Raw genomic sequence first — 21,422 nt, 5'->3', positions numbered from 1 at the left:
AATCTATTCAAAGCAGAATTGAGTAGATCTAAGGAAAGTTTATGAGCAGAAAACTGTGAAGACTATAACCAAATTATTTTATTCTTCATGAGCAGTTAGTTTATACTTCACGAGCAGATAATTTCCAGACTTATGAGCAGGCTTGTGTAAACTTGTAAGCATCTAGTTTCAGACCTTTTGAGAAGAATTTTCATAGTCTGAACAGACTTTAAAAGTGCACCCATTTATAGACCTACGAGCAGAGATTCTTGAAGATCAAAAAAAGATGCAAGGAACTTGTTGAGCATATTTGTGAAGGTGCTTCAGATCAGATTCAAGAAGGAGATTTAACATTTATTATTTTTTTCCTTTTAAGGTTGGTCCTTGGTTGTGGGGATTGGTGTCTCCAGTGAGTTGGTGCCTACGAAATGATCTAGAAGGTATTGGTGCCTAAGTTTGTTAAAAACTCTGATACAAAAGTTTTTAATTGTGTATTATCTATTCCTTGCTAGATCTTGCATTTGAGGTTGATTGAGTTTTCGATGTATTGCTACCGTGACTAGTCAAGTGTTGAAAAGTATCAACATTAAGAGACATGGCCCTTATGAAGGGTTCAATCATATACTGTCCTCCTCCAGCTAGGTCTTTTGCTCCTGCTTGATCTTCGCTCACATTATCAACCATTAAACCCTCCTTTGCATTGTTTGATGTTTCCAAGGTGTCCAACTTTGCTGCTGTTGCTCTTAATGGCTCTATTATTCCATCATTATTGTGAGCTATCTTCACCTCTTAACCCTTTACAATAATAGAATTTCCACCACTTACAAAAAACTCGTCAAGGTTTTCCAAGACAAAATTCACAATACTCTAAGATCTAATCTAGCTTTGATATCAAATAATGCAGTCCCAAATCAGGTACTAGCATTGAGTGGCCAACTCAGGCTGTAATGTCCCTAATTTGTTCTATGATTTTTCTGTATATTAAATATAAAAACTTCCGACTATATCCTTTTTTCTAATATTTCCCTTTTTATACTCTATTTAGAAAGAAGGTCACACCTCTTTAGAACCATTCATTTATAACATTAATTATAATTATTTTATTATATCCTTTTTTCTAATATTTCCCTTTTTATACTCTATTTAGAAAGAAGGTCACACCTCTTTAGAACCATTCATTTATAACATTAATTATAATTATTTTATTTTATTATTATCACTCCCAAATATAATACAATTATATATTATTAATAATATATTTTGATTACCATTGATGTAATTCTCCCTTATTAAATATCATTAATTAGTATATTCATTGAATATATTTTATTAATATAATTATTTATTTAGTAAATTATTCTATTAATTTATTATTAATAATATATTCTTCTACAACTTAGTTAATTATATGTTATAATGTTAATGGTTGACATATCAACATTCATATTTTGAATATTATATATTAAATAATATTATTATGTTAATATTTGATTAATTGTATCTATTTAAGATGTATGTGCCTATTAAAATATATATTTGGGAAATGATAATACTTATATTACCATAATATAAAACATATTATAGTATATATTTTAAATTATATTGTTCATTTATTTGTGTGTATAATTTTATTATCTAGTCCTATTCGAAGGTGGGGACATCACATTCCTCCCCTCTCAAAAATTGCTTGTCCTCAAGCAATGAACAATCATATTTCAACTATGTTCTATACAATTATGATGTAACCTCCCTTAACTCCTATACTTCAGTGTAAAACATTTTTGTTTCTATACTTCAAGTATGCACTTGGAAGCATGAAATATGCAGATAAATATTTTAATATCTGATAAATAATGCATGAAGGCACAAAGCATACATGAAGTAGACACAATGTAGACACATAATACAAGTATACAATATACAGATCTATAATTAAATGACCCAAGGTGAGGAAATCTACTCTTTTGCTATGCTTTCGAATCTTGCAACACAAGTGATCATTAGTACATATGTGTGTGTGTGTGTGTGTGTATTTCAAAGAAAAATTCAATCATGATATGTTAGTCTAAACCAATTCCATACTAAGCCCAAGAGTGGGACTTTGACCCTCTTGGCCTTGGTTGCAGGTGTTAGGTATTCACATAAGGTGGTCTACTTAACAGGATGCTTGTTTTCTTCCATATTTATACTTTATCCTAATCTAAGCCCAAAGGCAGAATTTTGACCCCATTGGCCTTGATGGCAGGTGTTAGGTATCCATCAAGGTGGTCTACATAGATCCTCTCTAAGGTTGGAGGAAGAACTACACTAGGGTGCCCTGTTACTCTACCCGCCTTGGCCTCATATCATATGGAGTGGTGTACCTAGTGGGCCTCACCATTCCCCCTTATTGTTGATACCTCTCTCTGATCATTACTTCCAAGATAGTGCTTTTGTATGATGTAACCCAAGCCCATTCCACCGCAGGCCTTACCTAGCGCCTTTGTATGATGTAGCTCATGCCCATTCCACCGAAGGCCTTACCTGGTGCCTTTGTATCATGTAGCGTATTCCATTCCACCGCAAGCCTTACCTTATCTTGTGAAGAAATGATCTAATGTAGTGAAAATATAAATACACATAGTGTTATTTGGTCCTTATCAAACAAAATATAAAGATAATATATTACAAGTATGTATGTACCTGAAATACATACCAAATATCATTGGCACATATGAATTTTTCCTTAATATTTACCATTTATTATGATTGTTTCTCATACCTTTCTTCTTTCGTCCTTTCTTTGTTTGATTCTTAGTTTCTTATAATGATCATGTTTTCTTTTGCTCGACTATTTGGAAGAATCAAATCTCTTAAGATTGGAGCTTGTCTTCCTTCAAATTCAACGCAAGACAACTCTTTCCAATCAAGAATATGCTTTATAGCACAATATAATTGGCAAATTTATATATACAAGAATTAGGATATACTATAAATTTAATTAAGTAAAGATTTAGGAAATAGAACTCATCTTTATCTAGAGGGATAAACTTGGAAATTATTTTTACAATTTACTCTGAAATGTTTTATTATTTTTCCTCATCTTCAAAGTTTGGTGAATAGAAAATATATTATATATTCTCATCGTGGTGGATTCAGTGATGATCAATATAGCCTTTAGAATGCATTAATTCCATTGTAGTATAGAAACTAATCATTCTAATTGTAATGAGCCGAGATTAATATGTTTTTCCTTTATCAAAAATGTAATGTATTAGTTTAAATATTTAAGATTGATATATTCAATATATTACTATGATGGCATTACTTTTGAATTATTTCAATCAATTAGCGTACAAGTTATAATAAATATTATTAATGTTAAATTTATAATCTCCAAGTCCCTTGTGAACATTCATAATTATAAATATATTATTATTTCAAAAATACATTAATATCATTAACTTTAAATATATTAATCTTGCTATTATAAATATTCTCAATACTAAATAAACTTAAATCTAATTTGATTATTAAAACATTCTTTCAATCCAAGAAACCCTAATCTACTAATTACAAATGTTCCCAATTATTATATTTGTACTTTATATATACATATATAATTACAAGTGCTTACTAAATAAATATAATATAAACGTTTCTATGCGAATAAGGAAAATTAAAAATTATAATCAAATCATATATGGAAGGGGCATGACTTTACATTCATGACTGCCCGAATTATATATATATATATAAGTATTAGGGTTAGGTTTAAAGGGAGAAGGAAGACATGTGAATACGGCATAAAACAAAATAGGAGATAAAGTAAAGGAGAGGTAATAACATTATAAGCTGCGTACAAATCCGTAATCACCTTACTTAGCGCCTAGCAATTTCCCCACGACACCACTTCCACACGGTGTATTGAGAAGTAATCAAACTTTCGTGCCGTGGGACTGAAAATTTGCAAACAATCCATTATCGTTGATACAGGTACGACTATCCGAACCCGGCTGCGGTATCATATTTCGGAATTCGCAATAGCATTCATGTTACAAAACATCGCTAATGGATTCTAATATAGATAGTTGTAATTCAGTCACACGTACAGTGTATTACATAGATTGGTATCATATGTATTACATTAAGCTTAATTAAATACAAGGCTATTTCATCCACCAATTTGAATTGGTAAAAAAAAAAATTGTGAATATATGTTGAATGTAACCAAATCAATTTACGTTATAAGTATTTAAACATAGAACTAAATTATATAGAGCTATACACAATGACAAATATTTCGAATAATTAATAATGTATAAATAAGCATTGCATTTTAGAAATACTAGAACATTATATATATATATATATATATATATATATATATATATATATATATATATATATATATATATATATATATATATATATATATATATTAAGAACATCTGGATTGCATTTCAAATTATAGTGCCGAAAGTCATATCCTCATCTGAGTTATGAAATCTTGAGATAGGGAGTTGGTGGGGGAAGAGGCGGAGTAGTTTCAAGCACTTGTCGGAATCGCTTGGAGCTTGTTCACGCCCCCTTTGCACCGTAATTCTACCGTCTCGAGATGATCATAACCAAGAGAGAGAAGATTGCCTGGTGCTATAAGAAGTAATTTCTTGAACAAACAAATAAATTGATTAAAATGCTCAAACTTTTGAATAACAATAAGGATCAAAGGCTTACTTAATTTGAGTGACTTCCTAACTTATACCAAATTTTGAATATCAGGTCAAAGAATTAAAAAGGGGTCATTACACTAATGGCTTAGTGGTCAATACTTCTATCTTATCGCTGTTCAAGTTCATTGTCGAGAGGTCTCTCATTAAAATAATTGATATGAATTATAAGTTCCCAATCATCCCTATAATTGGATGCGCATGTTTTGCTATTCGATGATGATGATATAATCACCAATCTGATTATAAGAGTCCTTTTGCTTAATTCTTCTCAACATGACTTCTTCAATACGACTTTCATTTGTATCAAATCCATGTCTCACTAACAAAAGCAAAAGAGAGCTTTTGAATTGACCCAAGAAACTTGTTTATCACTCCATATTTGACTTTGCCGACGTGAATTCTCCTTCCCTGATTTTGAATTGTGGCTCTCTACCTGAATTCTCCTTCCATGATTATTCTCACAGAATTTAGGATAGTTAGTCATGGAAACCCCCATTAGAGGGGTCACACGGTCCCAGACAAGCCTTTTATATGACCTTCTTAATCCAAATCAGAGCAGCATTAATAGCAATGGTAGTAGTGGACTAATCAATCCAAAGGATGGTCTAGGGTTTGAGACGGATATTGTGGTACCTCTTACACCTCACAGCCAATTAAAACAGCATTCAACTCTTCATCTCCTCCCTTAACTTGAGCAGATTTGCAAGATAAGTCACCGTGTCTTGTGCAACAACGAGCCCCCTCTCCTTGTGGTAAGAGTATGCATATGTTTGGTGTTTAAGAGTCTAGTGACTAATTTATGAGCATAGTTTTCCATGGTATATTACCTGCACAACTACATGTGTACATATTAAGATACGAGTTAAATGCTTCTGTTGTTACTTTTATCTAGATGTTTATGATCCTCCTTTGATAATCACTGTTTATTCTCCTTTGTATATGAATCGTTACTGACTGTTCCAGCATTGATGATTATATTAAATATTTGTTAGACATTCTTTTTATACAGTTCTTTTGTGCAAACCCTATCTATTCCTTATCTTTAATTTTCTTCTTCCCTCAGGCTGGCAGGAATTAGACTCTGAGACCACTTGTAATGTCCCTAATTTGTTCTATGATTTTTCTGTATATTAAATATAAAAACTTCCAAATATATCCTTTTTTGTGTCTAATATCTCCCTTTTTATACTCTATTTAGAAGAAACGTCACACCTCTTTATAACCATTCATTTATAACATTAATTATAAAAAAAATATTTTATTATTATCAATCCAAATATAATACAATTATATATTATCAATAATATATATTGATTACCATTGATGTAATTATCCTTTATTAAATATCATTAATTAGTATATTCATTGAATATATTTGATTAATATTATTATTTATTTAGTAAATTATTCTATTCATTTTTTATTATTAATATTGTCCTTTATAACTTAGGTAATGACATGTTATAATGTTAATAGTTGACATGTCAACATTCATATTTTGAATATTATTTATTAAATAATAATTTTATGTTAATATTTGATTTATTGTATCTATTTAAGATGTATGTGCCTATTAAATATATATAGGCGGGATATGATAATACTTATATTATCATAATATAAAACATATTATAATATATATGTAATATTATATTGTTCATTTATTTCTGTGAAATTTTATTATAAAGTCCTATTCCAAGGTGGGGATATCACACAGGCAGCCATACAAGCTTAACAGAGACACATTCTTAATTTCTCAAATTTGGATTATAGCCTTGCCCTTAGGGTTTGGCAAGCTAACTGTCCCACGTGGACTGATCTTAAAATGCCAGGATCCAACTCAGGAAAACCAATTGAAAATATTTAAAACAGCAACAATGTATGGGCTGAATAGCTTCAAAAAAACCATTTACCATCAATTAAGGCTCACAGACCTCACAGGCTCACTCCAATTCAGTCACTCCTTAGAAATGTTATATGATTCTGAAATAAATAAAAAATCACCATCCCACAACTAGAAAAGGAGTTAAGTGCTTCAGGAAGATGCATGATGGAAATTCATTTAAAATAAACAAGTGTTTCAGATAAATTTGCAAGATATTAAAAAAAAAACAAGCAGAGGAAAACAAAGAAAGAAAGCCAACAAAATTGAGGGAGACCTTTGTTTTGCATGTGTAGGATTGCCTTCAATGTTCAACCCATGCGCACCTGCATCAGGGTTGAACTCATGCTGTGGAACATAATTCCAAGTGCTTACTTCACAAGACAATCACTAATTGAAGATGCTAATACCCCACAACTGCAAGTATTATTTACTTGCATATGAAAAGCAATACTAATGTTTGGTAGTATCACTTAAATGGAAGTTACTGAAACAATATCGATTGTATCTACAATTTATATAATTCAACTGAAATAACTTAACTAAGCATTAACGTTAGGACAAAGGCACTCTGGGGTCAGGAAAAAATATTCTAGTGGTAAGGTGGATATGTGGTATTAGAAACAATCAGTAGCATGCATATAAATGCATGGCCAAGGTGTGTTCCTTTAAAAGAGATTATTAAAACTAAATTGATTCTCATGTGAAAAATTATGGGTAGTATAACATATATATTCGGGATTGCCTTAACATGAAAAAGAGGTGGTTAACTTGCATTGACCTGGTGGGAATACCAACATTTTAAAAACTTAACAAACTATTTGGCTAGCATTAAGTATATCATGTTGTGAGATGCCTGTCCTATCATGAAAAAGACGTGGTTAATTTAAAGAAAGCATAGCCTGGTGGGAACACAAATTTTTTAAAAAATAATAAACTACTTCTGCAGATCTTTAGTGTTGAATGATTTGATATTGTCATGAACCATCTCAAACCTCATACTGATTGAATGCCATAGGTATACAGTATACACCATTAGCTTAAACCTATGATGCACATGGATCCCAAATATTTCAGATCTGAAAAACCTTTCATGGTATGTTGACAAACTGATACTCTTATACTTTCACCCTCTCTGGAAGACATGTTCAAGGATTATGGATATAGATTGAAGGGAATGAGGAGTGATAGTCTATCAAAAAGTATTCATTTATTAGCCATATGCAAAAGAGTTGGATAAGAAAGCAGAGCTCATGTCGGTGGATATTCACCGCATAATGTTTAGCCAGGATTATAAGCACTTCAATACATCACACAAAAGGAAATGCTTCAATGTCTTGTTCTTAAAAGCCATTCGACATTGGACTTGCTTCTTTAGACTTACTCAATTTTCACCATGACTAGCTGTCTCAGTGTTTTGTACTGAAAATTGGAGAGATTCTCGAAGAATTATTACCCTAAAGCCAAAAAAAAGACCAATATTTACAGCAATTGCAACAGCACATGTGAAATAAATGAATATGCCGAGAAAAGTGTGTGTACATTACTAAGGTCCACCTCGCCAAATAACATCAATCATGTTAATAATGTTTGCAAAAATGAGAGGTATATCTTTGCATATCACATGTAATGCAAAAACTATTTAGAAAGATAGACACACAAATCAACAAAAAGAAGCAAAAGAAATTGGAAGCTCAGGAATAAACATGAGTATCCAAAACTTGATACTCACCACCACGATTTACAAGGCGTTGTAGTTCAAAAGGATCAACAAATATGCCAGATTGAAGCCTCTCCATCATAACTATTTCACACAATTGATGAGGCAGTGCACTAGAAGGTTTCCAGTGATACTTAAATTTCATGAATGAACTCAGATGCCGATGGGCACCTTTTCCGACTAGCTCACGCTGAAGATTGATCATTTCCAACTCTGTAGAGAGATCTGTATAACACTCTTGAAGCCTGTGTGCATTTGCGGAAGGAGATTCTGAATTGACTGAATCTAGCATACTTACATTTGCTGAATGCGACTCCTGGGAGCCTATTTCGCAGTAGGTGATAAATAAACCTTGTTTTTCATCATGATTTAACAACAAGCTAAACTGCTTGATCTGTATTTACATTCAGATAGAAACATCAGGATTGTGTTTTATATATTTTTGGTAAGCAATAGAAAACACAAGATCAAAGGAATATAAGAAAATAAAGGCTAGCCGAGTTCAAAGAAACAGAAATCAACCAACCCCAGTCCCAAACTGTAAGAATGTACACCCTTCAAACTTCAGCATTTTCCCCATATATTATGGTTTAATAGTTATTAAAGTATCCTGCACAATTGATTTGCAGAAAAGTTTTGCACGTGCATGCCCTTAGCTTCCCATCAAAAGAAACAAAGGGTACCACTGATACAAGAAACATAACAGTAGGAAAACAAAGCATAAAGGTAAATATTTCTGCAACTAAAAGTACTCCAAAGTTAAAAATGTTTCTGAAATTCCATTCCTCTTAAAAAAATAGTCCTAGGTGAAAAAAATTGCTTTCACTAAAATCATTTTTGCTTATCCTCATGAATCAAAATAGTTCAGTTGTTCCCATTAATGAAAAACTTCAATGTAAGACTATCCCAGGCCCGATTATTTTATGATAAGTGTAGTGAGATTGGATCACTCCATTTGCATCTCTATCTGTTCAACCTTCATATCTATCACGGCAGGCACAGCCTTTGGTATATCATGCTGCATTTCTTCTCGGACACATAACTTGGGTTTCAGTTTGGAAAATAACCTTTGAAGAGCATGCTTCCACTCCTGTCAAACTTTAAAAAGATCTAATCACCATGTCTGTGTTTCTTGTCATAAGGACCTTACCTAGATATAATTTTGTTTTAAGACAAGTAGAAAACATTTGAATCTCATGTCTATTCCTAGTTCCTTATTCAATTTTCATCCTAAGAGGCATCATTTATGAAACTGCATTGCATATGAAGTCTCCTAGCTCAAAGTATATAATTAAAGGTAATTTATACATTACCATTGAACCAACATCGTGCATCGTGATGCACTCAATTCCAAGGCCAGATGAAGATCAAATCATTTAATATTGGAACCATTGATATTTAATTCATTCCCTGGATCAGTATACTATGTTTCAAGAAGGAACGTATCATTGTAGGAAAGGAAATTAGAGGAAAATCCCAAACAAGGCCAGAAAGGATAAGAGATGAAGCACAAATTTGTATTTCTGGATTCTGAAAAACCATATTTGTTCTCTTGTGTAATCAAATGTTTTGAGGCCTAGCATGTTGCAAGCTCACTAAAGCTTCTTTGTAATTGCATTTGCTGAGTAATAAACCAAATCATCATTTTCATTTGCAAATTGTGGTATATTTGTGTGTGTTTATTAGAGCTGTGGCGTTAGATAGTCTTTAATTGGACACTTCAGTCACATCTGCATCATCCTTTGCCACAAGGTAAAGCTTCTTGTAACCATCATACAAACTGTAAAACAAATTTCATATTCAAATGAGACAATAAAAATAACTTATTTATTCAAAATAAATATCACAGAAACAAACTGTGTTCATATGTAATACATAATACAGCTACTAGATTTTGAAGCCAACCACGTCCTTCCCATATAGATTTTCTATTATGATACTTATGGGCCTTAGAACTGTTTAAAGAGCTGTTCGATATGCCAAAAAACTTTAGTCGAGCAAACCTTCTCCACATAGCAGTTGTGGTTACTAATTGTTAGAGTTTGTTTCCAAGACTTTGGTGCTCCAAACTTGTCACTCCCCAATAAAGCACTTGGGGAGTCTGCCAAATGGACTCACCATAAGCAACAAACCAAAGGGAAACCTATTGATCATCGAAAAAATGTGGAAAATACACTGAAAATTCAACTTTTTGGTCTTTTTAAACAAATCTGATCATACCATTTGCTTGCACAATATTTGCAAATTTGTTCAAGTGAATTTAATGAGCAAATCTTTAAGATTTCTGGATTCTAGGAAGGATATTTTCACTGTTTATTTTCTAAATCCAAGCATTGCAACTTGCAAGAATCTTATATTTTTACCTAATTGTTAGATTAAGGTATTTATGCATGTTTTTAAAGCATTGAATTCAGTTTTCAAATAATCTAACATTAATTGAAGTGATCACTTAAAAAATGAAAAAAAAAAAAAATTTCCTTGCTAGGGTTTATCAAATCAGTATGACAAACTTATTTTGCTTGAAGTTCAACTATTGATGCTGTTGATTTATATTTGAAATGCAAACCATTTTTTGTTGAGTCACAAACCCAAAACTAAGAAATTTTGGAGATAATGATGTTTCTGCAAAAGGTGGGATATGGTTTATTTTGAAACTAATTAATTAGAAGGTGAGCCTATTGAAATAACACCTTCCAAGAAAACAATACCATGATGGAACTCCATTGAATACAATGTACCATTAAATGTAATCCATCAAATACAATTTAGTGTCTGCCAATGTCAAAAGAAGATGGTAAACAAACACTAAAAACAAAAAATATGACAACTTTCCACTCCTAGGATTGAAACTAACTCAATTACCATACCCCTACCATTCCCAACACCTCTAGAACCTCTCCTAGCACAGTTGTGATTATGTGTATCCACAATTTCCATGCCGCCGAAACAAATCAAATGGATTGAATGTTATGATCACAATAAGAAATGAATAGGAACTTGCTGTGAGGTTTTCACACAATTGCTCCATTGCGAATGGGGACCCCCTCTTCTTGTTTTGGCAGTAGTAGTTGTCTTAGGCGGTCTTGGTGATAATTTCTAAGTCTCCAAACCTTAGTAAAAGTTTTATCAAGTCAACAAGGGAATGAAAGATCAAAATCAGTCAAATCCTTAGGCTTCAGCTTGAGAAAAAGTGCATGATGAGGATAAGTAAGTGAAGATGTTAGCATAATTGGCCAGGTTCAATTGATAGAAAAAACACCCTTTGCAAATTCACCTTGCAAGAGCCTTGAGGATTCAAAATACTCTGACAGCAAAAATCCAGCTTCTCTCTATAGCTTTTAACCCTGAGCTACCCTCAGAATCCGCCTACAAGAAAGTCCTTGAGGTGATTAGAGGCAAGTTTGGCATAGTTTAGATGACAAATCTTAAAGGAGAAAGAGAAAATCAGAGTGTAAAATGGAGATAAACTGGAAATCAGACTTCAGCGTCCCTAATTCAGATTGGAGTAAACATGGTAATCAAGTTGAAAGAGTCACCCACAATTGAAAAGCTCTAGATTAAATCAGACCAATGGATAAAATCTAGAGGAAGACAATTTGAGACATCTTTTTTGTGAAAGACAAGTTAATGAAAGATGAAATCCTGAAGTTTGATGATGACGTGAAGAGGTGTAAAATGAAATATTGTTGAGATGAAAGTGTTAAACCATACAAAAATTCTTAGGTAGGGGTGGAATTCACTCCATGCCAAGGATTTCTAATCCCCCAAATGGCAAAATTTCCACCCTCAAACAAAGGTGAGATAAGGCATCCCTTGTAATCATGGAGATAAGTAAACTCAATCATCTCTCAACTAGACATAGCATGGGCAAGTTTGGAGTTCAAGGAAAACATGAGGGAGTGAATTGAAGTGATGATCATAAAATCCTTGTTGGGATGAGATTTCCGACTTCAATTAGAGGCAAATAGAAAGCATTGATTCAATCAAATTGAAGACAAATTCAACCAAAGGGCAAAGCAATAGAAGTTTAAATGAAAAGTGGGATGTTAAGGACAAAGTGTGAAACATGAGAAATCCTTTGGAGGTGGCAGATTCCACTACTTTCCAAAAATTGTAAATCCTCTAGATCCCCTAATTTCCATCTTGTTTGAGCGATGATGGAAACACAATTTAGCGCTCCAAGCTGCACAATAAACACCAAATGAAGGAAAGAAAACATGGAAATGGCTATATGAGTCAACGGGGGAGAATTGAAATCAGGTTTGGATCAAAATCGATATAAAATGCATTGAATTGGAAGTAATTGAAATCAAGGAAAATCCTTTGAGGAAGTCTTTTTAAGGGTGGCAGATTCTGCCACACTCCAAGGAATCACTGTCCTCAAGCCTCCCTAATTTCCACCCTTGTCTACAAGAAGATTAGAACACAATGAAGACCTCCAACTTGCATGATTGAAATACAATGAATATCAAAAGCATGAAAATAAGGATATGAGTGGGCAAATTTACATTGGCCAAATTTAAGAGGGAAGTGAAACTGTGTTTGAAAAATAAAAAAGATAAAAAAAATTCTTGAACTCCTCCATTTTTTGTCATCAGCTGATGTTGCTAAAGCTTGTCCATAATATGAGCAATGAGAGAATGCAAGAGAACAATGAGGATAGAAGGTTGATAAGAAAGTCAAGATCTAAGTTCAAATGTGATAAAGAGAAATTCCTTGAGAGTGGATTTGCCATCCCCCAAGGATTAAAAATCCTCTAATCTACTAAGAATTCAAGAATTCATGAAGTAGAGGGGTTGCAACTTGATAAATCATTAAAGAGTCAACAAATCATGTGTTTGATCCCTCTCTATCAAGTCGGCCTTAAAGATGAGAAAGGGGATTAAATGAAATGTTTTAATTGGGTTAAAAGCAACAAGTCAGCCCTTTGTAGAGGTGTGTCTCTTCACTTTCCCAATTGCCTATATAAGGAAGACAAAATGAATCATTTTCACACTTCACAAAACAAATTCACCTCTGCTCTTAAGGCAGAGGACTCCTTCCTTTATTAGCAGTGATTATCTCCTCATATAGGACAGTGGATTATCTCCCTAATGCAGCAGATTATGTTAAGGAGGAATAAATCATCTTGATAGGCCAGCAATTTTACCTTTGTAGGAAATTTAGAGACTTCAAGGGGCATCAATTTTAAACATCTAAGGCAGATTTTTCACCAAAAACCAGAGATACAAGGTGGCAATAAAATGAAACTGATTTCAAAGAGATCCAATATCCATTATAACCACATGTCACTTCATATCTAAAATGAAACTGATTTCAAAGAGAACTGATGTTTTCATTGATGATATATTATATTAATTATAATTGAAGCTAGTATTGTGATATGGCTGACCTGGCAGAACAACAGATAGAAATTGGAAATTGAGAAACATGAACATCAGCAAACATAACTTAACATCAGAATCATATTGACAATAGATAAATATATCTGCATATCTACAGACAGAGAAGGAAGCATACCTTGTCATTGTTCCTTGCTGGAGCTAACCTCTATGTGAGGAGGAGGACAATAGATAATTTAGCATTGAAAATGATGGACAAATGTGCCACAGAAGAATACTAATATCTATAGGATAGTTAGCGCGTGAAAAGGAATTATCAGATATATATGTGAAGATTACCATCGTAGATAGATTTCTGGAGTGATAGGAGACAAAGAATATAACATTTGGTTACCAAGGAATGAGCATGTGAAGCAACAACAATCCAGAGTTAGGGAGCAGTTGATAAATACACAACTATTAGCAACAGAATGAGAAGAGTACACGGGATCAATACTAAGGATAACGTTTAAATTCCGATATTGAGGAATATCTTATGAATCAGATCAATCATAAGTGATGATCATGGAAGCCATCGCTGCCTCCCCTCAGGAACTTGATATTAGAGATTGTGAATCATGATCAATTGCCAAACCTGTCCGATCAGGATTTGGAATTTTTTTTTATGGCAGTTGTGTGGTGGCAATAAAAGTAATAGGAGATCAAACAACTATATTCCATCAGAAATTGGCGCTGATTCAAATAACACTATGAACCACAACAAAACATTGAGATCTGTCTGAATTGTCATTAAGGTTCATATGCAATGGAAATAATATAAAAATATATGTTGGTTGTTGCCATCCAGCACAGAAAAGGAAGATTAGTTGTTACCAACATCAGAAGTAAATATATGTATCGAGTGACCCAGATTTTGCAGTGTTGAAAATTATTCAAAGATCATAATAATTGATTAATAATCAATATAAGAATGGCACGGTGGTATCACTGGTTTGGAAAGTAAATAATATAAGCTAAGAACTTTATGCCCTATGATAAGAAACTACAAATTGTTTAAATGAACTAATGAACCAATAATTATTGTAGTTCATTTTAAAATATTGTGGAAAAGACGTGACTCTTTTGAAAAGTCAGATTTCCCTCACTAAGGTAATATATAAATAAGAGTAAATATTGTTGGTCATGCCAATACCAAGGGCGGGCAGTAGTTAAGAAGGTATTGATAAAGAAGACCTTTCATTGGTCGGATACATCAATAAACCACCAAACTGTTCGAGTGTCAAGATTGCTTCTTACAGAGGAGATACATTTTATAGTACCTATCCACCGTACATTGAAGGTTACTCATGTGGATTGAAGGTAGAGGAAAAGGAGGATTAATATCAGATTCAAAGAGAGTCTAACACTTTGTTAAAGGGAAGTTTATCTTAGAAGCTTAGAAGATTTATGTTCAGAAGGATTCTGACACATCCGTTAGAGGGAGCAGATAGAGGATATGGTTTCATCAACTATCAGTGATATTGATCTTATTGATTCAAAGGGAGTAAACCAATGTTGTGATGGAACCTTCAATGATCGATAAATTGTAACAATCAAGAGGACTGTAATTCATGCAACTATGTGAATATCATAAGAAAGTTGTGACTTTAATTAAACTATCTACGAGTCTCTCTTTGATAAATGAAACTTGACATATGAGTTGCAGAGTCATTCAACTAGCACAATCATACTCAATCAAGATATTGGCGTATTGTGGACAAGTTTGTGTTAGCTTCTACTATTAAGCTTAATGAATGTTTGCAAACTGGAACTTAGAAAGAAGTCATCAAATTTGATGTGATGTAAAAGTGTTCAACTATATAAGAGTGGGAATTTTACATTGTGGGGGGGAATAATAGGCAATATGTTTCATTCTCACTTGAACCATCCTTAGAAAAGGAGATATTCCACAACCCTCATGGGCAGATAAGTACTTGTATCTTTTACATTTATCTATACATACCATAAGGGTTATTTGCTCTAATCTTTTTCTTTATGTTTGAGGATATTCTTACAAGAAAAGGTTGGTACTTTACATATGGTACCAAATATTGTGCAGACTCAATCTAATGATAGTAGTTCCAAAGACCCTGATGATCAAGATGGATAAAGTGAGGCTCTTGAAGAAAACATCTTTGATGATTAAGATTATGAAATTCTTCTACATTAAGAGGAGTATGACATTTCTTTGAAGGCAATGCAGGAGCTTAGAAGATTAATACTCAGAGGGAGTCTAGAAATACATGAGTGTGACTACATGATTTTGATGGACCTACTCCTATGTATATCATGAGGAAGTGATCACTTATCACCAGAAGATCAAAAAATTGATATCAGATTCAGAGTAAGTTTGAGAAGAATCCTTGGGGGAAGAGAGCCTCTAAGGGAGTAACTAGACTTCTCAGGATCATTGTTCAAAGGGAGAATTTTGAGGTGCAATCCCATGTGGATGATATCTTCTTTATGAGGAGAAGTTCTAAGGGGAATTCCTTGTAATGCATTCTTCTCTATGAGGGAGAACTGAGGTGAAAGCCTTTGCACCACCCTCTAACTTGGTTCATGGTGGTTACTATTTCACATATGATATGTAATGAAAGGTGACGAACTTTCATTGACATATATAAACAAAAGGTAACCATTATAAGATGATGATCTTATAAATGGTAGACCTATTATAATGGTTCTTTGGGCCGGACTTTGTTGGACACCATGATAACAAATAGACAAAAGGTAATCTTTGTAAGGTGATGATCTTGCAAATGATAGGCCTGTTATTATGACAATTTTGTTCCAGATATACCGGAAGTGATTAATAACGAAAGCATTATGATTACTCTAGATATTGTTTCGAACAATTAGAGATCATAATATACGTTATGATAGTGTTTATAACATTGTGATTACATAGTTATTTGACAAGTCACTATTTCAGAGTGTTACAATCAATTAATATGTTGTGTATAGATATCCTTGATACTGATATCTCATAAAATGTTTTTGTCACTTCTCCCTTGCTAAGAGGGAGTGTTGAAGTATAGCATCAACAAAGTGATATACTCATTACATTGAGTATTTGTATTCATGATTTATATGAACATTGTGTTATGTCTTATATTATTGATAAGAATAATATATTATATACATTATACATTATATATTATTATATAATAATATATTACATATATGGTTAATTTATTAATATTACATATATGCTTAAAGGTGAGTTATAGTTATTTATTAACTAATGATGATTAACTATAGGGATATGTCTCTTGAAGAGACATGTCTCCTCCTCTCATATTTATATGAGATCCAAATCTGCATTTGGAAAACATCAATCACATTGGCAATGTTACTACATTTGCAAAAACGATCCAACAAAAACAACATGATCCCCACAAATAGCCAAATTATCTATAGGTACGCCATATCATTGTTGTGACAAATACCTGAATGGTCGACGATTGAATTCTAAGGCTTTGGTGTTTGATATTTTGCTATCTGTTTATTATGTTTTAGTTGCCAATAAATGAGTTAGATATGCATCATCAAAGAAAATTAGTGGAAAAGATAAGTTGGAAGCATATTGTGTATTTTATTCACATTTTTCATCATGGAAATTGCCAATTCAATTTATTTGTATGAATTGAGATTTATGGTTGTCTATCCATTTGGTTGAATCTCCATAATGCTTAATAAATGTAAGAATTTCTTTAATATTTGATCCCCACAAATAATCAGATTATCACTAGGAAAACCATATCATTGTTGTGACAAATATGTAAATGATTGGCCATTCAATTCTAAGGCTTTGACGTATAACACTTTGCTATATATGTTACCAGGAAAAAATGAGATGTATACCATCAAAGCAATCAATGGAAAAGAGTAGTTGCAATCATACTATGTATTTTATTCTCATATTGTTTACTTTCATCCTTGGGAATCCAAGGAAACTGCCCACTTTGACATATTTCTTTACACAAAAATTATAATAGATAAATATTATCTTGACAAGAACATTAGCTTGGCATACACAGAATATTTTAGGTCAATCAAGAATATAATTTGGGCCTGAATAGCAAGTATGTGAAAGAGATAGAGAGCACTGACCAACCATTGAGTTGTAGAATGTTGATGCCAAAGATCTGATCTTTTAGCGAGCATCATTAGAAAAACAGAAGATATATCACAAAGGTGGTTTCCATCCTCAGCACTTAATGAAGCCAAAGGTGAATAATGACAAAATTGTGACTTTTCATGACTGCAAGGCATAAACTCATGCCAGAATCCCATTAAATGGTCGAATTGAGTCCATAATGGAGAGCCCATATAACTATCCAAGGGAGGTTGTGAAAGCAATCCAAGCAAAGCATCACTTGTCCTTGAGTTGACCAAAACTGCATCTAAAAAAAGAGTTGTGTAAATTCTTTGGCACCATGCACTTTTGTAGTTATTGTCACAATCCTCTGTGATATATCCAAATATCTCTTTCAGAAGCATCATGACTGCCTCAGTGTTGACCGGTTTTTCTTCAACTGGTTCATGCTTGCCTCTTTTAGGAATATGCTTGCTACTAAGTCCAAAAGTTAGTTGAGCTCCTAATGGCCCCACACTGTCTCCCTGTCATTTATGCAACTTAAATTCTTTAGGATCTAAAGACGTATGCAAGAAACGAGCATGCAAGTAGACAAAAATTGAACCTTGTATCTCTCTTTTTGTCCAAAAAAGTCAGTGTCATTCAACATTCTGCAAGTGCATAATGTCCAATATGATTGTGTAACAATTTGACATAACGAGAATCAGTCTAAATAAAAAATTATGGCTAAAATTTTGAATCCTAAATGCAAATACATAAATGGAACTTACAGGGATCACTGAATTGACTACACCCAGTTTCAACCAGTTAAAATACTGTGCAAAATACTGAGATGGTCCACTAGTTTTGGGCTCCAATTTTAGCTCCATACAGTAGCGCAAATGAGAGGGTTTATTTGCAGGATCTTGCTGTAGTTCGCAAAGATCCTCCTTTCTCATGCTTATTTCTTCAGCATATTTGAGATGGCTGGTTTCTCTCTCCAATTCATGAGGTCCTTCTGTATTTGTTGCCACTAACTACAGAATAAATTAGTAAAATCCAAGCCATAACTGTAAATTATCTACAAAGCTTTAGCTGAACTCAAAGAAGACAAGAATCAAATAAGAGTATATGCTACTACAATGGCATACAAAGAGGTACTTTGACTACCATACCAATACGCCAACGAGCTGAATCACAATATATAGAATAGAAAATGCATAATACACATTCAATAGAATTGGAAGTTTTGAAACCTGTTTACTCCAACTCTATACCCATTTATTTCAAAATACAGTATACCACTTTAATCCTACGCACTTCCATATTTATTGAAACTTCCATATGAAAGAAACCAGAAGCAGTGAAAATTATTTTGACAAAAAGCAGTCACAAATAAGACATTGAATAAAACATCATATTTCAAAATTAGAAAATTAATCTTTCCACTGCCAGTGAATGTACTACCTGTCTTTCCAGACTCCAAACCCATTGAGTTTAAGTTGGAAAACAAGGATAGTTGAGAGCTTGCAACCATGGACTGAGATGCTCCGGAGCACATACCTAGATAACATGGCCTAAACATGCATCTTTGAAGTAGACACCCTCCCAAAAGGTTCTCAACTTCTCGTCTATGGAATTTCATTCAAATCCTCAAGAGAACTTGTGGGAAGTAAACTTGAATTGACACCTTATGGATGGGGCCTCACCCGGATTTTGAGAAAATTTATGGATGGGAAACAGGCCACTATGCATATAGAAACAGTATCAACCAGAGGCATGATTGTTGGCCTATGCGAATCCCAAGTGATTACTAAACTACCACCCATGACCTTGGTAGTGGGGAGAGTATGAGGGGGCATATATGTTGTCCTACATATCTCACAAGCTAAGTTATACATTATGTAAGACCACATGGATAGATTGCAAATCACTTTGTAGATCGTCCTCAAGTGCTCCACTGGGCCAGTAAAAAGTTTGGTACTGACATACTAAAATTTGGATGTCTGCTATCAGTAACCAGACCCAAATGGCTCACTGATTGCATCCTAGATCTGGTCTCAAGAGCAATGCTTTTGTGTAGCTAGTGGGCAAAGGAAAAATTCTCAAATATGAACAAATGGATAAGATGCGACAGCAAGGCCCATCAATGTATTGTATGTGCAGTCATTAAAATGAAGTAGTCAACTACCTACTGCTACATTGTCAACTAGGAAAAATTCTCAAAAATGTAAAAATGGATAAGATGTGACTGCAAGACCCATCAATGTATTGTATACACAGTCACTAAAATGTAGTCAACCACCTACTGCTACATTGTCAACTACTTCCTTTCCTACAGACATGCTACCAAGAGAAAGAAGAAAATTAACCAAGGCTAAAACATTTAAATTGGACTACCATACAATATGGGCCCAAACCACATTCTAAAAAGATGTGTAATGCAGCAAGAGGTAAGAGGTATGTTAGAAGAGGCACATGAAGGATCAGCAAATGCCAAACAGCCAACATGGGGCCTGCTACCACACATGGTTATTTTGGAAAGACTGGTAGTTTTTTCTGCACACAAATGTCAAAAAGTGGGTAGTCAAGTGTAACACCTCCATTTGGTTTGTCTTAAGAGATGATAACCTGGGATGTGGTGTGTTCTTCTAAAAAGGTATCTCAGGTAAAATAGGAGATACTTTCTTGTAGGAGAATTTATCCTTAATCACCAAATCCTTCAAATTATAAGCTTTGTGGCTTGTTGCAATGAATTTGGGTCAAATGCCTTACTGGACCATTGAGGGATCCAGCTAAGCTAGAAAAGGATTATGAGTCTTCAAAATCTGGAATCGTCACTGCAAGCCTTTGATATTCTGCTACACAATCTTCTACCTTACCCTTTTGCTTTAGTTGTCCTGACTCCCTGAGATGAATTTTTGTTGCCTTGGTTTCTTAATCGTCAGATTGTGCCAAAATTTCATCTTATTGAGCTGAAACAAATTCAAGTGTGTTAAAATTCAAGTTTTAAAAGAATCTCCTATTTTTTGCATTTTTAATAATTTTATGGCCTCAATGCCTCTAGCTCATCTCTAGCTCCGCCCAGCACTTTGAATTTCAAAGTCCCAAGTTATGACAGGTTAATGAAAGCTCTCAAAATGCGTGTTTTCAATCGGAACATTAACCTTTAAACATTAAGAGGTTAAGAATTGGGTTCAAAACATAAAATTTCATTCAAATTCTTAACCTCCCTACCCAAAAAGGAGTTAAGAAAAGCACTTCAAACATGTGTTTTGAACACCAAACATTAACCTCCAAAAGCCAAAAAGGTTAAGCAGGAGACCCAAAACACGTGTTTAGGAGACGATGCTTAAACTCTTTGCCCAAATGCTAGAGGTTAAAAATTGAGAGGTAAATGAACCTATTTAAAAGTTAATTATCTCTGGGGACTCATAATATGCAGGGTCATTTTCACAATTGAGATTCATTAATCATCAAAGGGAATTCTTGAAAACATAATGATTTAGTTGAGAAATTTTTGAAATCCTTCATGCCGAAGGTGACACTTGGTGCAGAGAAACATCGGATACATCAAGGATATATGCTCTCACAATCCCAAAGTTAAAAGGCAGAAATGATCAAAGCACACCAAATTGTTCGATGGGAACTCTCAAAGAGATGTCACTTC

General features: G+C 33.5%; 1 protein-coding gene across 2 annotated transcripts in view; it reads right to left on the bottom strand.

The window, feature by feature from the left end:
- LOC149532130 (phosphatidylinositol-glycan biosynthesis class X-like protein) overlaps positions 1-21,422 on the bottom strand; it is a 136,955-nt gene that overhangs the window by 95,669 nt on the left and 19,864 nt on the right. Inside the window, exons 2-4 of one of the 2 annotated variants that reach the window (XM_089810383.1) lie at positions 18,544-18,789; positions 17,788-18,297; positions 8,306-8,687 (exon numbers count right to left, since the gene is read on the bottom strand). In XM_089810383.1, the coding sequence (XP_089666509.1) occupies positions 8,306-8,687; positions 17,788-18,297; positions 18,544-18,789 (1,138 nt within the window). The remainder of the gene's footprint in view (positions 1-8,305; positions 8,688-17,787; positions 18,298-18,543; positions 18,790-21,422) is intronic. The other variant, XM_089810384.1, reaches the window with a different exon arrangement.

The sequence above is a fragment of the Cupressus sempervirens genome, chromosome 11 (assembly GCF_028749045.1).
Source record: "Cupressus sempervirens isolate cs-2001-9-10 chromosome 11, ASM2874904v1, whole genome shotgun sequence".
In the NCBI taxonomy this organism is placed as follows: Eukaryota; Viridiplantae; Streptophyta; class Pinopsida; order Cupressales; family Cupressaceae; genus Cupressus; species Cupressus sempervirens.
Note: the sequence above shows the minus strand (reverse complement) of the source record. Positions and strands in the feature narration are given on the sequence as shown.